Source organism: Xiphophorus maculatus, chromosome 8 (assembly GCF_002775205.1).
Source record: "Xiphophorus maculatus strain JP 163 A chromosome 8, X_maculatus-5.0-male, whole genome shotgun sequence".
Taxonomy (NCBI): Eukaryota; Metazoa; Chordata; class Actinopteri; order Cyprinodontiformes; family Poeciliidae; genus Xiphophorus; species Xiphophorus maculatus.
Genome location: NC_036450.1, coordinates 24,983,266 through 25,004,154, shown reverse-complemented (window position 1 = coordinate 25,004,154; position 20,889 = coordinate 24,983,266). Strand labels below are relative to the sequence as shown.

The 20,889-nt window shown below is 39.6% G+C and overlaps 4 protein-coding genes across 4 annotated transcripts; 1 reads left to right on the top strand and 3 right to left on the bottom strand.

The window, feature by feature from the left end:
* Positions 1-397: 397 nt before the first annotated feature.
* Positions 398-3,060, bottom strand: LOC102226186 (sialidase-4-like). Its single transcript, XM_005813071.2, has 2 exons — positions 2,842-3,060; positions 398-1,681 (listed from the first exon to the last, which is right to left on the bottom strand). The coding sequence occupies exons 1-2, from the start codon at positions 3,058-3,060 to the stop codon at positions 746-748; spliced, it is 1,155 nt and encodes a 384-aa protein (XP_005813128.1). The 3' UTR covers positions 398-745.
* A 2,812-nt stretch (positions 3,061-5,872) lies between these two features.
* LOC102226439 (sialidase-4-like) lies at positions 5,873-9,084 on the bottom strand. Its single transcript, XM_023338746.1, has 2 exons — positions 8,859-9,084; positions 5,873-7,211 (listed from the first exon to the last, which is right to left on the bottom strand). Exons 1-2 carry the CDS (start codon positions 9,075-9,077, stop codon positions 6,279-6,281), a joined length of 1,152 nt encoding a protein of 383 aa, XP_023194514.1. The 5' UTR covers positions 9,078-9,084; the 3' UTR covers positions 5,873-6,278.
* A 1,170-nt stretch (positions 9,085-10,254) lies between these two features.
* On the bottom strand, positions 10,255-12,767 carry LOC102234078 (sialidase-4-like). Its single transcript, XM_023338701.1, has 2 exons — positions 12,549-12,767; positions 10,255-11,465 (listed from the first exon to the last, which is right to left on the bottom strand). The coding sequence occupies exons 1-2, from the start codon at positions 12,765-12,767 to the stop codon at positions 10,524-10,526; spliced, it is 1,161 nt and encodes a 386-aa protein (XP_023194469.1). The 3' UTR covers positions 10,255-10,523.
* Positions 12,768-14,390: 1,623 nt separating this feature from the next.
* Positions 14,391-16,199, top strand: LOC111609532 (sialidase-3-like). Its single transcript, XM_023338619.1, has 2 exons — positions 14,391-14,877; positions 15,027-16,199. The coding sequence occupies exons 1-2, from the start codon at positions 14,653-14,655 to the stop codon at positions 15,999-16,001; spliced, it is 1,200 nt and encodes a 399-aa protein (XP_023194387.1). The 5' UTR covers positions 14,391-14,652; the 3' UTR covers positions 16,002-16,199.
* The last annotated feature ends 4,690 nt before the right edge of the window (positions 16,200-20,889 follow it).

Below are 20,889 nucleotides of genomic sequence, written 5' to 3'. Positions count from 1 at the left end.
TCAGCAACACTGGAGCACCACAGGGCACTGTACTCTCACCATTCCTTTTCACTATCTACACTTTAGACTTCCAGCACACATTCTGTCGTCTACAGAAATACTCAAGTGACTCTGCGGTTGTAGATATTTTTTTTTTCAACGTCAAAAATGAGAAATGTTTAGAAGTAACTGATAAATTCACAGTCAGCAGACATGTACAAATACAAGAACACATACGATTACAGTACAGTGAACTACAGGGCTTATCAAGCTGACTCAAAACCAGTGTTTGCATCCTGCAGTTTGACCATAAAGAAATGAAAACTGACCTTGAACACACTCATTCACAATATTCTTACGGAGAGTGATGAAAACACTTTCAGATTATATTGAACTAGATCATTTTTTAATTCCACAGATTCAATAAAAATACTTCACATTCATTACAGGAAACCAAACTGAAGAGAATCAAATAAAGGCAATGTGGCTATGAAGCCCTGCTAACTTAGAACAGATGTTGCAGAGGATACAAATGGTTTAGCTTCTGCTTTCTGCTCATAGCTAATGAGAACACAACAATTACAATTAGAATATTACATCAGAACAATAAAATAAGCCATTTTAATACAGAAATATGCGATTCGTCAAAAGAATGTTTAATAGCTGCTCAAAGATTCAACCTGAGGTCTACATTGCACAGTTAGCAAACATCACTTAATACGCCACACAACATATACTTTTATTGAATAATGATGATACAATTTTTTCAAGTCTGGGAGTCTGGAATGCCCTTCAGGATCTCGTCATAGCTGAACACCTGACATGCTATCTCTTCAGTAGCAGTTTTCTCTCCACACTCCATCAGACATGCAAACCAGCCATCTTCAATGTAGGCCAGGTCAGAGTAACCACTGGGTCCCTTGTTAATGACCCAGGGTTGGCTCCATACCAGATTAAATTCTCCAACTGATCTCACTGGGGAAGTGCTCAGATACACTCCCAAATCAAGTCTTTCCCAATCTGACTTCTGTTTTGTTGGGTGTGAAAAAAGTAGCCACTTTTCCTGACTGGTGTTTGCATCTCCAGACTGAGCTGGGAAGGAAATCACACTCCCATGGCAACCTGCATTTAGTTCCTTAAGGGGTGTAACAGTTGTGAGTGTATGGAAACCAGTCTTATCTATCTTAGCTTGGACTCGATGGCCTCCAAAAGTGCGAGCATTGCAGTAGATCAAGCTGTCTTTGCTGCTGCTATCCAAAATCTCAGTCATCTGACATTCCAGTGATGTTTCAGACAGCATTTCCTCACATTTCCATGTGCTACCATAATCATCACTATAAAAACAGAATGCATGTGGGCTGGGTTCTTTGTCTTTTGTGTAAGCATAAGCTGGAACAATCATTCTGCCGGTCTTAGTTTGAATGCCGTGGCCCGGTCCAATAGCAAACGTGGACCAGTTATTAAACACAGGCACCAGGTCGGTCACCTCAGTGAATTCACTCCACTTCTCCTCATTCTTCTTCTTTGTGATGTAGCACAGACGGGCCTTGTTCTGGTGATGCTCTATCTGCCATAACTCTGTCTCAATGACATAGATGAAGAAAAGGAACAGTGTCTGTGTGTGGTTTTCATACACAACGCAGGGGTTCATCGGACGATATCCAGAGGAGCACTTCCTGACTACTTCTGTAGGCCTTGACCACTGAAAAAGATCAATTAGATATGATTTAGAACTTAAGACATTATTTATTTAATGTCTTAGGTTGTGTTCTGTTGTAATAGTAGCTTCACATATGTAGGAGCCATTCGTGTTTTTTTTTTCATGTGTTAAGCTCCACTCCCATTTTGTGTACTGAGAATGTGGGAAGAGGGACGGGGTTATAATGATAGAATGTTGATTTAAGTTGCATTAGTTATATAATTGGAATAATGGGAAGTAATGTGATGTACAAAGTAAGTCTTTGTCATTTAAATGATGTTTTGTTTGTATAAGATGTATTTATAAGGAACAGAAGGTGACTCAGAGGTGGCATGAGAAAAGCGGAAGTTGGTTTGGACAAAGAGTGTAGGCGGCTCTACTCTTTCGCCGTTAACGGGCGTGGCTATTGGTTGCTACGGGCTACTCAGCCTGATCAGTCTTGAGCTGAAATGGTGTTTGTTTGACGTTTGTATCCAGTTACAGGCTGACAAATTCTCCTAGACACCAACTTAATCAGACCCCTTGTTGACCCGCTTGGGTCAGGCCTGTCGGTCTCAAGAGGTTCGAACCCTTTAAACAGAGAGCTGGTTCGGGCTACTTTACTGTGGCCACAAACACATTCATTGTTTCATATATGAAGCCGAAGCAGCAAAACACCAACTCCTACAGTGGCCTACTCTGTCCTCTTCCTCTCTTTAGTCCTCATCTTCATCTTGTCATTTCTACAGTCCCTTCATTTCAATGGGCTTCAGTTCAATTTGAAAAGTTTTAATGACGTTACTCCTCGCTATTTTGGCTGGATGTAGCTAGCGCAGTCGGACTAAGCATACCCAGAATGCATTGCGGCACGAGCAACAAGGCGCTCGCGTGACATTTTATTACAGTTTATAAAACTAAACAACCTACAGTATTATTACTGTATTATTTTCACATCTAAAATAAATATTTATTAAATAAAGTCTATTGTTTCAACTGAACATGGGTCCTTTAAAAATGAAATGTGATTCTGTTCAGGCGTTGCTAATGGGAGGACAAACGGTTTTCTACTGTGCTGGGTTTTGAGTTATTTATCGCAGATCATGAAGCGAATCTTGACTGAGAGCATTGAGCGTAAAACCAACGCCTATCAGGAACAACAGCAGCCAGTAGCCTTTCATAATTACCTGCACTTCCGACGTACTGTTCACCTTTCCTGTACTCATGACCAGCGCCGCCGCGTCAGAATCGTTACTGGATGTCCGCTTCTCTGCAAAGGCAAATAACGTTTTTTCATTTTCGTTGTAGTAAATGGCAGGAATCCTGAACACTTCTCCGTCCTTTGACTTAAAAATGATTTGTTTTCCTTTTGTCTGCCTGTCGCTCTTTGAACATGTTTTACCCATGGTCCCTAATGGAGAGAAAAATGTTTAACTGAAGAATTAGAAAGCGTTGAAGAAACAACGGTCTGCTTGCTGCTTGTTTTGGTTCAACGATGTTTGAAATGGGCGCTTACTTCCCGTTCGTTCCTTGTTGCCATGACAACCCAGAAGCAGCATCACTTTGAGTGCCATCATCAAAATCATCAATATGTTGATTCCATTTATCAAATAAAAATAAATAATGACTCAAAAGCGACTAAACGGGTGGCTTTTAGTCTTGATTTAACGGAACTTTCATTTCTGCCGTTTTCTGGACGTTTGTTTCAGATTTGTGGTGCATAGAAGACGACCAGTAGGTGGGGCCACTGTCCACCTCCTTCTACTTCTTTGTGCCATGTTGCCATGGAAACTGTATTTTAATTCTTCCGTTTAACTCAGCCAAGTAATCATGGAGAAAGTCAAAGTACTAAAAATGTTTTAAGTTTAGTAAATCAGTGACTGAGGGGTTAAAAAAAACACATATGAACAATGATACAGAAATACTGATTTTTTTGTATGTATTTCAAACAAAAGTCAAAAGCTTTAACAAAACAGTAATTAATATTTCCCCCTATCTGAAATAAAGTGGAACAAGTAGGCCCAACAATAAAGATTTTATTAAGCTTTATTACACCGTCCAATGATTTAATAACAGAGTCATTAATAATTCCTCTTACAGTGAAACAAGTAACAGTTATGAAAATGTCACTAAGTGTCATTACAGTGTCAAATGCTATATTAATAGTCACTAATGTTAAATACTACCTCAAGTAAAGTGAAACAAGTAGCAACAGCTAGAAAGATGTCATTAAGTGTCATTACAGTGTCAATATATTAACATTGTCATTAATGTTAAGTCTTACCTCAGGTGAAGTGGAAAACACTGGACTACTTAGAACGACCAGCAAAGCTGTAGAGCAAACACTTTGTACACTGGAATAAAACAAAGGATTACTTGTTCTTAAAACAGAGGGTTTAACGTCTGGTGAGTGTATTGTAACTCTGAAATACTGAAACAGAATTACTTATTCTGTAACTTAAGAAAATAGGTTCTTTCAACAGTCAGCCATCTCCTTCGTTGCGGCCTGCCTGTAACGCTCTGATAACAGGGAGATCTTCTTGTTTTCATTTCCTGGAAGCAGCTCTTTGAGGTTTCCCAGAAATGCTCAGAAACTATGGCTGCTCTTGCAACGGTTGTGGTCAGTGTCAATCATGGCGAAAGCCTTGTCATGAATTCAAACTTGGTGAATCTCTTCTGGACATTCTCACAGTGGGCGATGACTCAATCCACTGTGGTCACTTCAAATAAGGAACAAAAACAAATAAACAAAAAATCTAATGTGATCTTAATTCTGCATTTAATTAAATACCATTTCCAAAAATGTCCCTCGCTGCACACTGTCAGAATGGTGGACCGCCAGACAAATGTCTAGTTAACTTGACTGGTTGTTATAAAGTGCAATACAATTATTTCTTAATACAAGTAGCATAATGACTACAGCTGAACAAAACATTTGGCAGAAATTCATACAGCCTGTTGCTATTCAGAATGCATATTTAATGTATAGATTTAGGCACATGAGTGGATCTTTTCACTTAACGAGCATTCAAAATTATTTCCAACCAGATACTCCGGCTTATGACTTAAGAAGTGTATTAATAAATAAATAGATTAAACACTAGTTTTACATTTGACAACAATCAGTTGTCTAAAACGTAATTTATTAACTCAGCTGGTGGATGTTGATTCCTGCTCCCCTTCCCTACTTACCGGTCCCCTCACATCCCACCTCACCTGCAGAAAATAGTAACACAAAAATGCCTTACCTCATTTTCTTGAGGAATATTTCATCTGCTTTTTTCTCTTTGGTCAAACAGGGACTTCTTTCTCTGGTGGCTGGTCCTCATTATCATCCTCCACACCTTGTAGCGTGTCTTCATTAGCCACCTTTGTCCATCCCACCCTCCACCATGTGTCCTTAGGCTACAATGGGTCTTCATGTGGCTAAAGTTGCCAAAGCAAAGCACACAAGCACCATGTCACATCAGCCAAGTTGCTAAATAATGTGCATAAAGGAAAACTTTAACTAACATATTAGCTTGTAATTTGTTAGATTAAAAATGGAGGGAAAAAACATATTTGCCTGCCTTCAAAATATATGTTTAATATTAAGGGCAAACGTTACAGGAATGGAGTTTAAGAACTTTAGCTAACATTAACTTACAGCAAGGTAGCATTGGCTTGAACTGCTCATGGCTGACATTATAAAGAAAGAGAACATAGTCAATGTAATGTTCTCAAAGAAAATGTAATGTTATTAAGACACATACCTCATTAGGTGACATACTTCGGCTTCTTTTTAAACATGAGGTCAGGCCGTTATAACTTGTGTTGGGTTGCAAGTACACCTGGCTGCAGCAAACAGAAAGGGGCGGGGACAGACCACTCAGTCACATACATTATTTGGAAATGGGGCCATTGCACTCCAGAAGTGAAGGGGGCGCTATTTCTTATATTATCCACGGTCTCTCATATTTATTTTCTTTTGAAATCTGTGATATATCTTCACCTTTAGGAAAGAGTTCCACTCTTAGCATGTATTACACACACACACACACACAGAGATGTTTTCTAGATAGATATCTAGGCTTTATTGTGTCCCAAACATGACATGGGTTCGCTTAAAAACACTTAAATTCAAAGATAAGTAAAAAAAAATAAAAATACAGCACATGTAGGTTAAGCATAAAGAAATGAAAACTGACCTTGAACACACTCATTCACAATATTCTGACCGAGAATGATGAAAACACTTTCAAATGAAATTGACCTAGATCATTTTTTAATTCCACAGATTCAATAAAAATACTTCACATTCATTAAAGGAAACCAAACTGAAGAGAATCAAATAAAGGCAATGTGGCTATGAAGCCCTGCTAACTTAGAACAGATGTTGCAGAGGATACAAATGGTTTAGCTTCTGCTTTCTGCTCATAGCTAATGAGAACACAACAATTACAATTAGAATATTACATCAGAACAATAAAATAAGCCATTTTAATACTGAAATATGCGATTTGTCATAAGAATGTTTAATAGCGGCTCAAAGAATGAACATGAGGTCTACATTGCATTGCTGGCAAACATCACTAATTACACCACACAAAATATTGTTCTATTGAATAATGATGATACAGTTTTTTCAAGTCTGGGAGTCTGGAATGCCGTTCAGGATCTCGTCATAGCTGAACATCTGACATGCTATCTTATCTGTAGGAGTTTTCTCTCCACACTCCATCAGACATGCAAACCAGCCATCTTCAATGTAGGTCAGGTCAGAGTAACCACTGGGTCCCTTGTTAATGACCCAGGGTTGGCTCCATACCAGATTCAATTCTCCATTTGATCTCACTGGGGAAGTGCTCAGATACACTCCCAAATCAAGTCTTTCCCAATCTGACTTCTGTTTTGTTGGGTGTGAAAAAAGTAGCCACTTTTCCTGACTGGGGTCTTCATCTCCAGACTGAGCTGGGAAGGAAATCACACTCCCCTGGCAACCTGCATTTAGTTCCTCAAGGGGTGTAACAGTTGTGAGTGTATGGAAACCAGTCTTATCTATCTTAGCTTGGACTCGATGGCCTCCCAAACTGCGAGCACTGCAATAGATCAAGCGATCTACTTTGCCATCAAAAATCTCAGTCATCTCACATTCCATTGATGCTTCAGACAGCATTTCCTCACATTTCCATGTGATACCATAATCATCACTATAAAAACAGAATGCATGTGGAATCGGTTCTTTGTCTTTTGTGAACGCATAAGCTGGAACAATCATTCTGCCACTCTCAGTTTGAATGCCGTGGCCCGGTCCAATAGCAAATGTGGACCAGTTTTTAAACACAGGCAGCATGTCGGTCAGCTCAGTGAATTTACTCCACTTCTTCTCATTCTTCTTCTTTGTGATGTAGCGCAGACGGGCCTTGTTCTGGTGATGCTCTATCTGCCATAACTCTGTCTCAATGACATAGATGAAGAAAAGGAACAGTGTCTGTGTGTGGTTTTCATACACAACGCAGGGGTTCATCGGACGATATCCACAGGAGCACTTCCTCACGACTTCTTTAGTCTTTGACCACTGAAAAAGATCAATTAGATATGATTTAGAACTTAAGACATTATTTATTTAATGTCTTAAGTTGTGTTCTGTTGTAATAGTAGCTTCACATATGTAGGAGCCATTCGAGTTAATATTGAACAATGACCTCAATAATGGGAAGTAATGTGATGTACAAAGTAAGTCTTTGTCATTTAAATTATGTTTTTTTTGCAAATTTATACGATGTATTCATCGGTAAGATAAGGAACAGACTCAGATGTGGTGTTAGAAAAGCAGAAGTTGTTTTGGACAGAGTATAGATGGTTATAGGGAGACTCTTTCACAACAGTGCCGATGCCAAAAAAGTAGATTTTTCCCATTAAGGAGGGATGATTTTATTGATTCATGCACGTAGGCATCGCCCCAAAACGTATAAAGCAGAAGCACTCGCTAACATTCGGGGTTGTGCCTCAGGGACAGAATTCGTGTTCACATCGGTAGAAGAGATCATGAAGACCAGCGGGTTTTGAGAGAAAAAATGAGCCTTAACTAGAGCGAAGAACCCTGATGAGGTCAAAGATTGAGGTTTCAGAATTTGGATTTACTGTCAAGACTGCTGCTTCATGCTGAGTTTTTCCTCTTTGTTTAATCCAAGAACTTTCCCAATTTTTTGCCAGGAACAAGTTCAAGATTTTGTTTCCAATTTGATTTTTGGAGCTACATCTGGCCATAGAGGAAAATTTGACTTGTTTTTACATAAAGAACTGATGGATCTACCCAGGAAGAGGCTTTTCATGTGGTATGAGTCTCTCTGTCTTGCAAATTTATTACATTCAAAAGGTTCATTCAGCCACAATTTTAGAGTAAGATAATTTGGTGATTTTTACAATTTATGTAATATTTCCTGTTTTGCTGGATTTCTTACTGTGTCCGGTACCTGCTAAGCTCAAATTCTCCTAGACACCAACTTAATCAGACCCCTTGTTGACCCGCTTGGGTCAGGCCCGTCGGGCTCAAGAGGTTCGAACCCTTTAAACAGAGAGCTGGTTCGGGCTACTTTACTGTGGCCACAAACACATTCATTGTTTCATATATGAAGCCGAAGCAGCAAAACACCAACTCCTACAGTGGCCTACTCTGTCCTCTTCCTCTCTTTAGTCCTCATCTTCATCTTGTCATTTCTACAGTCCCTTCATTTCAATGGGCTTCAGTTCAATTTGAAAAGTTTTAATGACGTTACTCCTCGCTATTTTGGCTGGATGTAGCTAGCGCAGTCGAACTAAGCATACCCAGAATGCATTGCAACATGAGCAACAAGGCGCTCGCGTGACATTTTACTACAGTTTATAAAACTAAACAGCCTACAGTATTATTACTGTATTATTTTCACATCTAAACTAAATATTTATTAAATAAAGTCTATTGTTTCAACTGAACATGGGTCCTTTAAAAATGAAATGTGATTCTGTTCAGGCGTTGCTAATGGGAGGACAAACGGTTTTCTACTGTGCTGGGTTTTGAGTTGCGTCTCATTTATTTGGTTCAAAACGAAAATGGCAGTACAAAGGACACAGTAACGGAAATAAATGGCTTCAGGATTAAATCTTGTTTGAGCGCACGTAAAACCAAAGCCTACCAGGAACAACAGCGACCAGTAGCCTAACATCCCATATTTTTTATAATTACCTTCACTTCCGAGTTAATGTTCACTTTCCCTTTTCTCATGACCAGCGCCACCGCGTCAGATTCCTCCTGGGATGTCCGCTTCTCTGCAAAGGCAAACAACCTTTTGTCATTTTCGTTGTAGTAAATGGCAGGAATCTTGTACACTTTTCCGCGCTTTGACTTAAAAATGATTTGTTTGTCGATTGTCTGTTCGTCGCTCTTTGAACTGGTTTTACCCATGGACGCTAATGGAGAGAAAAATGTTTAACTGAAGAATTAGAAAGCGTTGAAGAAACAACGGTCTGCTTGCTGCTTGTTTTGGTTCAACGATGTTTGAAATGGGCGCTTACTTCCCGTTCGTTCCTTGTTGCCATGACAACCCAGAAGCAGCATCACTTTGAGTGCCATCATCAAAATCATCAATATGTTGATTCCATTTATCAAATAAAAATAAATAATGACTCAAAAGCGACTAAACGGGTGGCTTTTAGTCTTGATTTAACGGAACTTTCATTTTTGCCGTTTTCTGGACGTTTGTTTCAGATTTGTGGTGCATAGAAGACGACCAGTAGGTGGGGCCACTGTCCACCTCGTTCTACTTCTTTGTGCCATGTTGCCATGGAAACTGTATTTTAATTCTTCCGTTTAACTCAGCCAAGTAATCATGGAGAAAGTCAAAGTACTAAAAATGTTTTAAGTTTAGTAAATCAGTGACTGAGGGGTTAAAAAAACAATGCGAACAGTGATGCAGACTTCTTCAGATTTTTTTGTTTGTCAAACAAATGTTCTTTTTATTTTGTCTTATTTGTTCTGCTAAATTGTAAGTCAAAGTGTCATGGAAGAGCTTTAAAACAAAGGGTCTCAGCTAAAATTCAGTTGGTAAATGCAAAATATGCAATCATGGTCATGGATTCATTTTTTTGCTTTTATTGCGATTAATATGTTCCAGAAACAATTCTATGTAGGGCATAACTCTTATTTTTAAAATTCCCAATTTTAATAAATCCGTTGTTTTATTGCCATTAACTCAATTAAAGGGATGAATAATTTCACTATATTTTTCAATCCAAAAGAATTTCTTCTTAATAAAGCGAGATGGTGTTGTTTTTACACTTCTGAGGATGTCTGGATCTGGTCAAACTCTGGCAGTTCACTGTGAGAAAATAGTTTTCTTTAATTTCCATCATTTCTGCACCTCTATGACTCAAAACCAGTGTTTGCATCCTGCAGTTTGACCATAAAGAAATGAAAACTGACCTTGAACACACTCATTCACAATATTCTTACGGAGAGTGATGAAAACACTTTCAGATTATATTGAACTAGATCATTTTTTAATTCCACAGATTCAATAAAAATACTTCACATTCATTAAAGGAAACCAAACTGAAGAGAATCAAATAAAGGCAATGTGGCTATGAAGCCCTGCTAACTTAGAACAGATGTTACAGAGGATACAAATGGTTTAGCTTCTGCTTTCTGCTCATAGCTAATGAGAACACAACAATTACAATTAGAATATTACATCAGAACAATAAAATAAGCCATTTTAATACAGAAATATGCGATTTGTCATAAGAATGTTTAATAGCAATTCAACCTGAGGTCTACATTGCACAGTTAGCAAACATCACCAATTACACCACACAAAATATTCTTCTATTGAATAATGATGATACAATTTTTTCAAGTTCGGAAATCTGGAATGCCCTTCAGGATCTCGTCATAGCTGAACACCTGACATGCTATCTCTTCAGTAGCAGTTTTCTCTCCACACTCCATCAGACATGCAAACCAGCCATCTTCAATGTAGGCCAGGTCAGAGTAACCACTGGGTCCCTTGTTAATGACCCAGGGTTGGCTCCATACCAGATTAAATTCTCCAACTGATCTCACTGGGGAAGTGCTCAGATACACTCCCAAATGAAGACTTTCCCAATCTGACTTCTGTTTTGTTGGGTGTGAAAAAAGTAGCCACTTTTCCTGACTGGGGTCTTCATCTCCAGACTGAGCTGGGAAGGAAATCACACTCCCATGGCAACCTGCATTTAGTTCCTCAAGGGGTGTAACAGTTGTGAGTGTATGGAAACCAGTCTTATCTATCTTAGCTTGGACTCGATGGCCTCCAAAAGTGCGAGCATTGCAGTAGATCAAGCTGTCTTTGCTGCTGCTATCCAAAATCTCAGTCATCTGACATTCCATTGATGCTTTAGACAGCATTTCCTCACATTTCCATGTGCTACCATAATCATCACTATAAAAGCAGAACGCATGTGGAATCGGTTCTTTGTCTTCTGGGCCTGTGTAAGCATAAGCTGGAACAATCATTCTGCCACTCTCAGTTTGAATGCCGTGGCCCGGTCCAACACCAAACGTGGACCAGCTATTAATCTCAGGCAGCACGTCGGTCAGATCAGTGACTTCACTCCACTTGTTGCCACTCTTCTTCTTTGTGATGTAGCACAGACGGGCCATGTTGAGGTGATGCTCTATCTGCCATAACTCTGTCTCAATGACATAGATGAAGAAAAGGAACAATGTCTCTGTGTGGTTTTCATACACAACGCAGGGGTTCATCGGACGATATCCACAGGAGCACTTCCTCATTAGTACTTTAGGCTTTGACCACTGAAAAAGATCAATTAGATATGATTTAGAACTTAAGGTGAAACGATACATACAGCATGTGACATACAGTATTTATTTAATGTCTTAGGTTGTGTTCTGTTGAAATAATTAGCTGCTGCACATACTATATGTGCCATTCATCTTTTTTTTTTTTTTCATGCGATCATCTCCACTCGGGGGCCTATTGACAAGAAAACGAACAGCTCTGTTCCGCTTATCTGTGCTACCCTTAAATCCGTCCTACCTTGTGGTAATGCGCTTGCGCACATCGATGCTACGTCACATACTGCTTACTCTGCAGATTCCTTATAAATACGTCCTACCTGTGGAAGTTTTGTTTCATGTGCTTCATTTAATCGAAGATTACGATCAGCTTTATTTAATGTATTTTATTAATAATAAATTATTTAGTGCTTCATAAATAAAGTTGGTATGGTATGGTATTTTATGCCTGGCTTTCATTGAGACAGCTCATAAATGGCTTTAGTTTTGCCGTCTGCAAAGTCGTTACTGCTGTAAAGAAGTCATTGTTTGGCGGTTAATCAGGACAACATACGTCGTTTTGGGGCTATTTTGTCCCCATATTTTAAAATATTTTAGTTTAATTACACTCTTTTTTATTATTAAATTTAGCTAAATAGATGTGTAATATTAGTGTATATTAATCATATCCTATCATTTCAGGAACACAATGACCTGCGCAGTTCGGAGGACAACACTGGAGGGGGAAACTGTTTCTACTGTTTTTGGTTTTCACTCGGATTTTTCTGGTTCTAAATGAAAATGGCGATATGATGGACATTGCGTAGGAAACAAATGGCTCAATGATTAAGTCCAAATGAATATCGGCAGCAACCAGTAGCTTAAAATATGGGGTTTTAGCCGCTACAACATAATTCCCTTCACTCCCGAGTTTCTCTTCACTTTTCAAATGTGATTCTGTTCAGGCGTTGCTAATGGGAGGGCAAACGGTTTTCTACTCTGCTGGGTTTTGAGTCATTTATTTGGTTCTACATGAAAATGGCAATATAACGGACATTGTAAAGTCAATAAATGGGATTTTAGCCGCTACAACATAATTACCTTCACTTCCGAGTTAATGTTCACTTTCCCTTTTCTCATGACCAGCGCCACCGCGTCAGATTCGTCTCTGGATTTCCGCTTCTCTGCAAAGGCAAACAGCCTTTTCTCATTTTCGTTGTAGTAAATGGCAGGAATCCTGAACACATCTCCGCCCTTTGACTTAAAAATGATTTGTTTTTCAATTCTTGGTTCGCCGCGTTTTGAACTGGTTTTACCCATGGATGCTAATAGAGAGAAAAGTGATTAACTAAAGAATTATTTAAGTGTTGAAGAAACAACGGTCTTCTTACTGGTTGTTTTGGGCAACGATTTTTGTAATGGGCGCTTACTTCCCGTTCGTTTCTTGTTCCCATGACGACCCAGATGTTATCATTTGGCTGTTTTCTGTGGTCGAAACATTGTTGCTTCTTAGAGTAATATTCTGTTAATGTACGTTAGGTGTCTGCAACATGTTTTTTCGAATATTTGTGTATTTATTGATATAAAATTATTTATTTTCAACACATAGCAGAGAACCGGAAGCGGTATTAAACCTTTTTCACGACAACCGGAAGCACTGTTTCTGGGTGCTGGGAAACTTCCTTTTTTTTTTTTTTTTGCAAGTCTAAGTACACTAAAGAAGATGTTTCTCTTTTCAACACCTTTGATTAATTTTCCAACCTTTTCTTTCTCTATTGTGAAGAAAATTGCGGCGGCAAATTAGCATGCCAGTAAACTTGAGAAAGGATATGTGTGAAGAATATATCCACAGCTATCAAGGGAAGAAAAGACTTCTTGTAAGGGACTCCGTCCTGAACCTTTCAGATCTCTCCAGTCTTCTGGTTCTGGTTCTGGTTCTGGTTCTGGTTCTGGTTCCGGTTCTGGTCTGCTCTGAGTCCCCAGAGTCAGAACCAAACACGGAGAAGCAGCATTCAGCTTCCATGCACCACAAATCTGAAACAAAAAGAAAATTGCAAAACAGCTGAAACACTGTGTTCCTTTAAATCCACACTAATGACCAATCTGTGCTTTTGTACTGTACAAACACTAACCAACATTTTGATGTGTAAATGATGGCACTTGGGAAAATGTAATGTTTCACTTGTTGATTTTTGTGTTTTTCTGATGTAAAGCACTTTGAACTCTCTTGTTGTTGAAATGTGCTATACAAATACACTTGATTGACCGATAACCCAATCAACTTTTGTGTTATCAATCCAATGCCGTCAAAACTGATTGTGATTATGTCACTGATGTGTTTGAAGAAGCTCTTCCAGGTACCGACATCCTGGAGTCGGGAGAAAAACTACACCAGCTGGAGTCCCAGCCACTTATTGCTCTTGACCTGGATGGTCTCTCAAATTTGCAGCTGGTACCATCCAAATTTGAGCCTGTGCCACAGGGCTCATTGATATCTTACCTGCGCCCACCTGAGAAGTTCTAAGGTAGCATCATCCTGCACCACATGGCTCCTGTCTTCCCCTCTCTTCCTTCGACGCTGTGCAGTCTTCCGAACATGTCTTAAGCCTAGTCTTAAAAGTAATCTATCTGCCACACGGACTAAAAGTAGAAGCTGGCTCCACAGGAGAGGACCATGTTCAAATTCTAACTTCAGGACCCATTTCCACCTTTTTATGTCTCTCATTTGTTTCTTGTGTAATAACTGTGGATGGGGTTATTACACAAATTCTTTTTTTTTTTTTAAAAAAGAAGGAAATATAGCTGAAAGCAATTATTGTGTGCTTTGCAGAGAGGCAACAACATTAGTGCAAATTGCTGCATTGATATACAGTACAGACCAAAAGTTTGGACACACCTTCTCATTGAATTCAATGAGAAGGTGTGTCCAAACTTTTGGTCTGAACTGAGTACATGTGGAGATAATGAAAGAAAAAATCTGTGTGAATTTTAGTCATCTGAGAAGTTGTAAAGAAGTTGTCTAAATCATTTTCCTAATCCACTGACAAATTCAAACTGTTTTGAAGATAAGAATAACATAGGAAGTTTCCTCCCACCTCAGACTCTGCTGTCAATGATTATAAAAGAGGCAATCCTTTATAATTGCCTCGACAGGAGGAGCCAGACTCATTTTCTTTGTAATACGTTGCACTTGAGACTTTAAGCCATGGGCTGCAGCAATTCAACTCCAATGAAAACCCAGAAAGAGAAAACAACTGTTTTTCTCTCCAAGGAAATGACCTTCAGGATCCCTGGTCTCATATTTGATCATGAGAGAAAAATTCTGTTGGCCTTTGCAGAGAAACGAAAATGTGAAAAAGATTCCAGCAGCGTGGCTCTTGTCATGAAAGCAGGAAACCTGACTAAAGCCGGCAACTCTTGGGCAGTTGAGGTAAATATCAGCATTTATTCTTCAATTCTTTTTAGTAATCTGTGTTTTTTTTTCCATCACTGTTGCAAAAAAAAAAAAAAAAACCAAAAAACCATCAGTTCAATCAAAATGTTAAATGTTGATGTTTACTTTAATTGTTCCTGTTTAAGTGGTCAGATTCTAAAGAAGTCGTGAAGAAGAAAGATCTGGGTGGACACCGCCCTATGAACCCGTGCCCGATCTACGCAAAGAAAAGAAACACCATTTACCTGTTTTTCATCGGGGTTAAAGGAACCACTTCAGAAAGCCATCAGATATGTTGGGGCATCAACGAGACTCGTCTGTACTACATCGCAACCAAGGATGGCGGCGAAACCTGGAGCGACCACGTTGATCTGACTGAGACACTTCCTGAAATAAAGAATTGGGCAACATTTGGTGTCGGACCGGGCCATGGTATTCAGAGCGAGACTGGTAAACTGATCGTCCCTGCTTATGCTTACCCTTCCTGTTCTAGCTGTTGTAAAAGCTGCCGTAGCTGCCTGGCTAGTTTGTTTTGTTGCTGTGATTCCTTGTGTTGTACAAAGTGTTGTCCTCCTCCCCATGCGCTCATTATTTGTGGTGACAATGTGGAGAACTTCAAATGTGGAAACATGCTGGAACAAACATCACTTGAATGTGAAATAGCTGAGACGTCAACTGACCAAGCCAAGATGTTGTACTGCAACGCTCGAAGCCAGGGAGGCTTTCGGGTCGAAGCGTTCCTTGATGATTGTGAGGGTGTTCTAGCCCCGTCTAAGCTTGTGGAAACAAACTCAGGCTGTCAGGGGAGTGTGGTCTCCTTCCCAGCTCAACCTGAGGAAGACGGTTCAAATCGGGGAACTCCGTGGCTGCTTTACTCCCATCCGACGAGTAAATGCAAAAGAGTGGACTTAGGGTTGTATCTAAACAAATCCCCAACAAATCCAAGTGCATGGAGCAATCCTTGGATCATAAACGAGGGACCCAGTGGTTACTCCGACCTGACTTACATTGAAGATGGCTGGTTTGCATGTCTGATGGAGTGTGGAGAGAAAACTTATACTGAAGAAATAGCATGTTCACTGTTCTCCTATGATGACATCCAGAAAGGCATCACAGGGTAAATGTGACTTCAAAAAAAAAATGTGTATGAAGGGATGTTGTACCAAACAGACAGCCTGCTCATTTTTCACCCATGACGATGTCCAGCAGGCCATTCCAAAGTAAAGGTCCATCCTGTTAAAGTGACATACCATCCATCCATCCATCCATCTTCTTCCGCTTATCCGAGGTCGGGTCGCGGGGGTAGCAGCTTCAGAAGGGAGGCCCAGACTTCCCTCTCCCCAGCCACTTCTTCTAGCTCCTCCGGGGGAATCCCGAGGCGTTCCCAGGCCAGCCGAGAGACATAGTCCCTCCAGCGTGTCCTGGGTCTTCCCCGGGGCCTCCTCCCGGTGGGACGTGCCCGGAACACCTCACCAGGGAGGCGTCCAGGAGGCATCCTGACCAGATGCCCGAGCCACCTCAACTGGCTCCTCTCGATGTGAAGGAGCAGCGGCTCTACTCTGAGTCCCTCCCGGATGACTGAGCTTCTCACCCTATCTCTAAGGGAGAGCCCAGCCACCCTACGGAGAAAACTCATTTCGGCCGCTTGTATCCGCGATCTCGTTCTTTCGGTCATGACCCAAAGCTCATGACCATAGATGAGTGACATACCGTCCTCTTCAAATTCCTTCTCATTCAGTCCATGTTAAACTGCGGCACTGATGTGTTTTTGAGCATAAAACGAACACAATTAATCACTTTTGCAATCTTGCTTTACATTCGAATTATTACAAATATGAATGATGCGATGATTTGCAGTATTAACTCATAGTGTATTTAAGTTAAATTGCATTTCAGTGTATAGACTTCTGACTTAATAAAACCCTTGTATAAGGTTTTCCTTGTGTTTTTCTTGTTTGTACCTGTCTGCATCTCTGTGGCCCAGATTTAAAGCAACCTTCATTTCACCCTCATGAGCTTCTCGTTACACGCTCTTGTGTAAAACAAGAAAGAAGTATTTCAATGTTCAGGTTTCATGAGCGTGTCAGGAATGTCACTGCGAGCAGATACATGTAAAAACTGCTTGACTCCCTGTTCGTTCGGCTTTTGGTCTTATGAAATTCCACGGTATGAAAAACTAAAGGCACATTGCTTGTTACTGATCTGTTCTTCTGTTTCCCTCACATCTGTGCACACCATGAACTCTTAAACGAGCTAGCCAGAGGGCTGCTGGGTGGCAACTGGAAAAGCGTGTGCACACCATGGACAGAGGTTGTAATCCTCAACACGGTTGACCTTGGTTTCAGTTCCCGGTTTCAAGCCATTTGTTGAAACCTTAAGACACTTATGTCTTAAGTGCTGTACAGTAAAGGCTGACAGAGTCTCAACAAAACGTTTTAAAAAACAAGCTGACCAGACTAACACTGAATATCAATCAACATGTAGTTCATCTTCTCCAAAACAAAATGCCTGACAGTTTCTCAACTTGTTACATAACAATCCATCCATCCATTCTCAACAATGATTGTTTATATCACTTCCACCTCTTCTTCTTAATGGCAATAAAGAGTTCATTGAACTGCTGGTGTGAAGTCAGCTTAAATGCAAATCTTTAAAGTTGCTTTTGTTATAACTCCACGTTTGTTCCACTTGACACCAACACCACCGGCGAACTAAAATACACCATAAACTTAAGTGAGATGGTGTCATAAGTACAATAACGACATAAAAAATGATATAAATACATATAAACATACCTCGCCGGCTGACCCTTCTTTTGAGGTAGAAATGAGGTTATTAAATGAATTCTTTAAACTTAAATTACTTTACAGCCACTTGCTAACGTCATGCTTTCATACCACGTGCATCTTCTTTCTGGTGCCCCAGCGAACATGCTGGATTCAATCCACTTCCTACTTAAGCTTCTCAAAATAAGAGTCAAAATCACAAAAAATATGAATAATACAAAATAAAACATGTAAACTAAAATTACGGCAGTAGAAGCTTAACTGGAGAAATTTGACTTTGTATGGTGACTTAACTTCTGCATCCAGGAGTAAACAGACTGATGATGGTTCACTTGAGCCAGTTAGTTTTACAACCTTGTATTCACTATTTTGTACCTTGCTCTTTTTATTGGTTATTCATTTTTTTTACGATTCCATACTTGTTGAAGGCCAAAGAGACTGGGATAGTTGGAGGAAAGGTTGAACAACCCTTCTCAAATTGACACTCTTTCTGTTGAAGTGAGAATCTGATTTTCTCCCGTTTTAAGCAGGACATGATGTCAGTCGATGGATGTAAATGCGCAGAAAATTATTATTTTTTATTTATGAAGAAGTGGAACTCCTATGCATTGTAGAAGAAGAGGGCGGTGAGCCAAACATGTTGCATAATTGTCATGGAAGACTCTCTTTTCTCATAGTTTCAGCCTAAACATAAACTCAGCTAGTTCTGTGAATCTGTAGGCTTACGGCGCGTCAACATGGTCGCCTCTGCAGATGAAGGCATTTCTGTAGCATTTCCTGACACTGGTGATTCTCTCACAATATGCCTAAGAAGATTTGAAAACATGTTAAGCTGAAATCCACTGATGAGGTTCTGATAATAGTTAAGAGTATTCATATCTGTACCTGCTGTCCGCAACACACAAAGCTCTAAATATTGGTCATCTCGATGTCCATGTTTGTCACAATAGACACAGTAATTCTTCATATGCCTCTTTCTCTTCCTATTATGCAAAGATAATAGGCATTTGGTTCTCTCATTCTGCTTTGGTTTAATAGCTCAAAGTTGAAGAGCATTGGATGGAAAACTAAATCATGAACTTTAAGCTTGACCTTTAAGGAGTGAACATTTTTTGTGCTGTGGATTCATTTGAAAACATTAACTTAATATTGTTCTAAGTCGTTTGAATTTTACAACCCATACAGGGTGCATCATGACTTCTCTGAATATGTTTCTGATATTCAGAGGAAGTGAAAGTGTGTCTACAAGAAGCTTGCTTGTACTCTTGTACAAATGAACCTCCACTTGGGGCAGGACACCCCCACCCCTGACCCAGAGAAGGCACTCTACCCTTTTAGAGTGCCAAATTAGACACCTTTTGGAATTTATACCATTGGGACAGTTTTGAAGACAAAAGCCAGTGCAGAATGGTTTTAAAAAAAGAGAGATGAATCTAATAAGGTGATCATTGACAGTAAAAATACAGGACAAACTACCATCAACATATCAAATGAATTTATGCTGCCAGACAGTGACATCTTGTGGTGAACTTGTAAATTGTAACTCATGCTGCTTTTCCATGAAGAAATTGCTCTTTGAGGCCCCCTGGTGGCTACGGAAGGTCACGCTGTATGAGCTGCCGAGCAATGTGAGGTGCGTATCGCATCCAAACACCGAAGGACTCACTCTTCCGGGGCAGAGAAAAGAAAGATTAAGAACAGGGGCGAATCTAGGATCTGACTTTTAGGGGTGCTTAGCCCCCAGTAAGGCTAAGACCCATGAAAAGATATTGGCTGATATTTATATATCTATATAATATTAATATGTAACTTAATATATATAAGGTGTGAGGCCTTTTAATTCTAATTGTCATAATTTAAAGGCCTCACATTATTAATTATGACTTTAAAAGTGTCATAATAATGACACTTTTAATGTCATAATTAATAAAGTGTCATAATAATGACACTTTTAATGTCATCATTATATATATATATACTGTATATACAGTATATATCACTCCAATTGAATACTAAAAAAAGACAGATAATGACTTTTAATGTCATTATTATGACATTTTTAATGCAAAGTTGCTCTAAATGTTGCAGTGAAAGTCCATTAAAAGTGCCAATCTTGCATTAATGTCACTTTATTTTCAAAATAATGCAAAGTTGGCACTTTTAATGCAGCTTCACATTAAAAGTGTCATTATTTACCGAATGACACTTCATGACAACAGTCATAAATATTCATAAAGACTCCTTCATGTTCATGACAGATGTTATGTCATGTTTATGATGTCATGTCAGTCTTATGCACAGTCTGTCAAATAAAGTGTTACTGATAGATCTATGTTTCTACCTGCCTACCTATTGATAGACCTATCTATTTATAGCTAGCTAACCTATGTAGCATCATGTTTGTAGAGACAATGTGTGTCTGTCTGTCTGTCTGACTGTCATTTGTGTTTGTAGAGAAACCGGAGCACCCGGAGAAAACTTGTGTTTAAAGAAGATTAGTTGATTTTACTAAGAGAGCAAATTACAATGTCTGTCTGTCACTTGTGTTTTTAGAGAAACTGGAGCACCAAGAGAAAACGTATATTTGAAGTAGGATTAGTCTCTCACTGTCTCTCTCGTTTTTTTTGGAAAACTGGAGCACCCAGAGAAAACCTTTTGTTAAAATGATTTGTGCTACCTTCAAAGCTAAGGCCTCATATGTCTGACGTAGCTAACAGACAATCTTACAAAGATGTTATGTAAACGAGAAGTGAAAGCTGCTGTTTTCACATCCCATCTCATTCCTTGTCCAGCTGAGAAACAGTTCTTCATTTGACTATGAAATGGATGGGAGTTTTACATTTTTAGAAGTCTGTTGGCAATTCTCAGAGAAGTGCACAGATTTGGAGTTCAGTGAGGGAAATCTGACATGCTTGGTATCGGTAACTTTCTGACAACCCAGTGAAGGTCTGCAAGCCTTGCTGGTTTTTCCGTCAACATGTTTGTCAGAAAACGTCGTTCTTCCCTCACGGGACTTGGAGCAACTTCTCCCTGGTCTTGCTGCTGGCAGAGTCTCCTTAACGTCATCATAAACAGGCTGTTTGCGTTTCTCAATTTGGATTCTTTTAATACTTTCGCCTCCACACACTCTCTCCAACTCAATTAAGGACAGCATGTCTTTCCTCTCAGCCTCACGCAGTTCCTTCTTCTCCTGCTGTTTACGACGTATCTGGTAATCCCATGA

Excerpts from the sequence above, each read along its gene's own strand:
- LOC111609532 (XM_023338619.1), top strand. The coding sequence starts at position 14,653 with ATGGGCTGCAGCAATTCAACTCCAATGAAAACCCAGAAAGAGAAAACA. Across the intron at positions 14,878-15,026 it reads GCAACTCTTGGGCAGTTGAG|TGGTCAGATTCTAAAGAAGT; the intron begins GTAAATATCAGC and ends TTCCTGTTTAAG.
- LOC102234078 (XM_023338701.1), bottom strand. The coding sequence starts at position 12,767 with ATGGGTAAAACCAGTTCAAAACGCGGCGAACCAAGAATTGAAAAACAA. Across the intron at positions 11,466-12,548 it reads ACATTAACTCGGAAGTGAAG|TGGTCAAAGCCTAAAGTACT; the intron begins GTAATTATGTTG and ends GATCTTTTTCAG.
- LOC102226439 (XM_023338746.1), bottom strand. The coding sequence starts at position 9,077 with ATGGGTAAAACCAGTTCAAAGAGCGACGAACAGACAATCGACAAACAA. Across the intron at positions 7,212-8,858 it reads ACATTAACTCGGAAGTGAAG|TGGTCAAAGACTAAAGAAGT; the intron begins GTAATTATAAAA and ends GATCTTTTTCAG.
- LOC102226186 (XM_005813071.2), bottom strand. The coding sequence starts at position 3,060 with ATGGGTAAAACATGTTCAAAGAGCGACAGGCAGACAAAAGGAAAACAA. Across the intron at positions 1,682-2,841 it reads ACAGTACGTCGGAAGTGCAG|TGGTCAAGGCCTACAGAAGT; the intron begins GTAATTATGAAA and ends GATCTTTTTCAG.